We start from the raw sequence: 4,164 nt of genomic DNA on the forward strand, positions 1-4,164 counted from the left end.
CAAATTTTAAATTGACATATCCATGATAAAAAAAATTAAAGAATATTTAAGATTGGTCTATCTTCAAAAAAAGAAATAGAAAATCCCATTGAAATGAGTTAGTGAAGACTAAGGAAATCCTTTATCTTTGCTTGTATGCAAACAATTTGAAGGTGAGAAGTCTCTCTCCCTCAGCAAACCAACAAGCAACTCCCTTCCCGCATTAGCAAGTTACATGAACAGTGGAAGTTCTTCACCATACCAGGCACTAGGTCAAATCTTCTTTTACCAATTACTTTAAATGAACTACTCGACACTCACACTCTGACTCATGCTATAAAGAAAGAAATGGAGCAGACAGTTGTTTATTTACATGGAGAAATGATCCAGTGCCACCATTAATTTCCTCCACTTTGGCTTAAATTATTGTTGGAAGCTGCCATGGATGAACCTTCCTAGCATTGAATAGATCAGGACTCCACCTTCTTCTTCTTCTTCTGCCCCAGATGAACCCCATTGCTTCAGTTCGATAGTGGTCCAGTCAATATTCACGAGTTCATTCATTAAAGAAAAAGAAATCAAAAGTCACAATGTCTCCAAAGTTTTCAGTTTAATCTCCTCCACCAAACCTAGTAGAAAACACCTCAAACTGATGTGCTATTTATTGCTTCTCTGATTTAGGACTCTGATCTCATTCTGGAGAAACTGAAAAAAAAAAAAAAAAAAAAAAATCTTTGTGGAGGCTGAGAGTATGAGCAGGGTCTCTAATGGCGGTGTTCTTCCTCAGCTGCTGGGGTGCTGTTTGTTTCTGTGCCTAAGCAGGCATGTTGCTGCATACTCTGAAGCAGGGGCATACGGCGACGCCGTCATTGTCGACGGGGAAGCCCCTATCGCCGTGACTGATGAAGACTTCATCTGCGCTACTCTGGACTGGTGGCCGCCGGAGAAGTGTGATTATGGGACATGTAGCTGGGGGTCGGCATCCCTGCTCAACCTGGTGAGTTTTCTGCCGTCGAAACTCGAAATCGATACTGTTCGGATATCATAGTCGATTCATTTTCCCCCTCTTTGGTCCTCGCAGGATCTTTCCAGTCCCATCTTGTTAAATGCCGTAAAAGGTGAAGGAAGCCATGGGCTAAAAAAAAATCTTCAATTCGAGTTCTTAAGGAATTAAGAGGAATATATATGATCGTTTAATGTCGTTATGATCTTTTTGCCAGCTTTCTCGCCGCTGAAGCTTCGTCTCGGGGGAACCTTGCAAGATAAGGTGACATACCAGACATCAGTCCCTGCGCAGCCTTGCACGCATTTCGTCAAGAACGAGTCCGAGATGTTTGGTTTTACTGAAGGCTGCTTACCTTTGCCCAGATGGGACGAACTGAACGAGTTCTTCAAGAAATCAGGGTGAGCACCCTTCGCTTAATTCGTAGCACTCTGAAACGCATATAATATTTCAACTTTCGCAAGTGATTATCTAGCCGTGCTCTCAGGGCCGTCATAATCTTTGGGTTGAATGCACTAAATGGAAGGGTTCTTCGGAGCGATGGCTCATTTGAGGGACCTTGGAACTGCACTAACGCTGCTTCTCTCATTCGCTTCACGGTCAACAAGGGCTACACAATTCACGGTTGGGAGTTCGGTAAGAAGAGAAACTGGAACTTCGATTTCCTATACGGTACCCCCATTGAACGATTCGTGTCGTCTGCTAGGAAACGAGCTGAGTGGATCGGGAGTGGGAACCAGCGTCGATGCGGATCAGTATGCCGCAGACGTGATCAATCTCAAATGGCTCATCGACGACATCTACCGCGGCTTCCCAGTTAAACCGCTGGTGCTAGCGCCGGGGGGTTTCTTTGACGCCGACTGGTTCGCCGAGCTCGTCCGGAAAACAAAACCCAACTCGTTGGACGTGGTCACTCACCACATTTACAACCTCGGCCCAGGTTCAGCATGACCATCCTCTTAGTTACTGCCCTAGCTCGACTGAATCGCTAAATGCTCGATTTGATCAGGCGTGGACGAGCATTTGGTCGAGAAAATTCTGGACCCGACCTATCTGGACGGCGAAGCGAGCACGTTCAGAGATCTTCAGGGCCTGCTCAGGAACAGCGGGACTAACGTCAAGGGCTGGGTAGGTGAGGCTGGAGGGGCTTACAACAGCGGCCGCCATCTAGTGACTGACTCCTTCGTTTTCAGCTTCTGGTGAGCGAACACCAGCTACCACTTCTCATCATTTAAGGAAGCTAGTTATTGATTGATTCGTTCATTAGGTTCCTGGACCAGCTCGGCATGTCCGCCACCTACGACACCAAGACGTATTGCCGGCAGACGTTGGTCGGCGGAAACTATGGCCTCCTGAACACGACCACCTTCCATCCAAATCCTGATTACTACAGGTAAATTGAACGCCTCGATGAGTTGAGTCATGTCCGAGGAAACAATTGACAGAGCTAAACTCTGGTTGCTCCGATTCTTGCAGTGCTCTGCTGTGGCACCGGTTGATGGGAAACCGGGTCCTGTCGACGAATTTAACCGGCAAATTACCCAATTCGATACGAGCTTATGCTCACTGCGCGAAAGAATCAGTAAGTAAAGTAGAGATCTCTGAGTGATTAATTGACGATTGATTGATAATGTTGACGGAAATGAATGACTATCGCAGCGAGGAATCACACTCCTGTTGATCAATCTCAGCGGCAACACCACGACTCGGGTTCCGATCATAAGCAAGACTGCTTATTCGCTCGGCCAGAAGGATCTCTGGGCTGGTGGATCAGGATTCAGGGGAAATGTTCCTGGTCTGCCGCCGGCGGAAAGCACAAGGGAAGAGTACCACCTGACAGCCCAGGGCGGCGACCTCCATAGCCAGACCATGCTGCTGAATGGCAATGCCTTGAAAGTAGATGAGAATGGGAATATTCCGATGATGATGCCTGTTCGAGTTGAAGCATCGCAGCCAGTCACACTGGCCCCGTATTCTATCGTCTTCGCTCACATTCCCTTCTTCCAAGCTCCGGCATGTAGGTAGTGTTCAGAAGTAGGGGGTGGACTGCTAAGTGGCCTCTTACTGCATGTGATCCCTCTGCGAGAAGGATTGTTTGCGTGCATAAATGTGAGTAGGAAGAGTAGATGCGAAACAGCTAGGAGTTTATATGCTATTCTTTGCACCATTTCGAAGCCGATTGCAATAAACAAGCAATTGTGTAATGAGGCATTACCTCTTTTAGCAAGCAAACTCAATATCGAAATTTCATCCGAGTTTCAAGAAATTCTCTATGAGCACTGCTCTGGCAAACTGGGTCTATGTGCTCAGAAGCTCAATCAACAATTTTGAACTTTTTTACTTTTAAATTTGAAAACAAATGATTCTTGTGGCCAATCTTTCAGCTCTTGATTGAAGAAAATTGGCAGACTTCCATGTTTAATCGAGATGTGTCAGCTTACTGGAAAATGAAACTGAGAAGAATCAGGGAACTGCTGAAAGCATGGGACAGAATCTGCAAACAGGATTGTTGGGCAGATGAGAGCATATGTCCAAGCAAAAAATTATTGATATGGAATGAATTTTTTAGATAAAGGAGCTTAATAATACAATCTGAACTAGATGGGCAGCTCAGAGCAAAAGCAATTCACTGGGTTCAAAGAAAAGAAAAGAAAAAAAATCAGATTGGTGAAGGCAAGTTATGAAACTACTTCATTCTGAAAGAGAGAAAGTAATAGGATAGATAAAAAGGTGTACGCGATTGGTGAAGGCAAGTTATGAAACTACTTCATTCTGAAAGACAAAGAACGTAATAGGATAGATAAAAAGGTGTACGGTAATAACTTCTTGATTATCTGATTATATACAATTTTATAGAAGCATTACATGCTCAGACAATTGATAGATTGATAAAGGAACAATACTCAGTCAATTGATATATTAATAAAAAAAAAGATTTATTCTAATAATTACTGTGCCTGATACTAATCTGGTTTGGTATGGTCCTACTGAATAATTCTCTTTTTTCCTCTCAATAAATTTAACGGGAGATTTCTTATGTTGGGTTTGCTTGTTAGTCTGTTAAAATATTATTTGGATAATGACTTAGTAAAAATATCAGTAATTTGATTCTCTATAAAAATGTAAGAAACAGAAAATTGTTAAATTGTCACACACTCTTAAATAAAATGAAAATCAATTTC

At 43.5% G+C, this 4,164-nt stretch overlaps 1 protein-coding gene across 1 annotated transcript; it reads left to right on the forward strand.

The window, feature by feature from the left end:
* The first annotated feature begins 311 nt into the window (after window positions 1-311).
* Window positions 312-3,292, forward strand: LOC122042403 (heparanase-like protein 3). Its single transcript, XM_042602510.1, has 9 exons — window positions 312-976; window positions 1,061-1,097; window positions 1,200-1,383; window positions 1,470-1,618; window positions 1,689-1,922; window positions 1,992-2,181; window positions 2,250-2,375; window positions 2,459-2,564; window positions 2,642-3,292. Exons 1-9 carry the CDS (start codon window positions 731-733, stop codon window positions 3,005-3,007), a joined length of 1,638 nt encoding a protein of 545 aa, XP_042458444.1. The 5' UTR covers window positions 312-730; the 3' UTR covers window positions 3,008-3,292.
* The last annotated feature ends 872 nt before the right edge of the window (window positions 3,293-4,164 follow it).

The sequence above is a fragment of the Zingiber officinale genome, chromosome 2A, assembly GCF_018446385.1.
Source record: "Zingiber officinale cultivar Zhangliang chromosome 2A, Zo_v1.1, whole genome shotgun sequence".
Taxonomy (NCBI): Eukaryota; Viridiplantae; Streptophyta; class Magnoliopsida; order Zingiberales; family Zingiberaceae; genus Zingiber; species Zingiber officinale.

What these genes read in the sequence shown, in the direction of transcription:
- LOC122042403 (XM_042602510.1), top strand. Translation starts at nt 731, where the DNA reads ATGAGCAGGGTCTCTAATGGCGGTGTTCTTCCTCAGCTGCTGGGGTGC. An exon ending in CGGCATCCCTGCTCAACCTG is followed by an intron (nt 977 to 1,060) that starts GTGAGTTTTCTG and finishes TGGTCCTCGCAG; the next exon opens with GATCTTTCCAGTCCCATCTT. An exon ending in GAGTTCTTCAAGAAATCAGG is followed by an intron (nt 1,384 to 1,469) that starts GTGAGCACCCTT and finishes CCGTGCTCTCAG; the next exon opens with GGCCGTCATAATCTTTGGGT.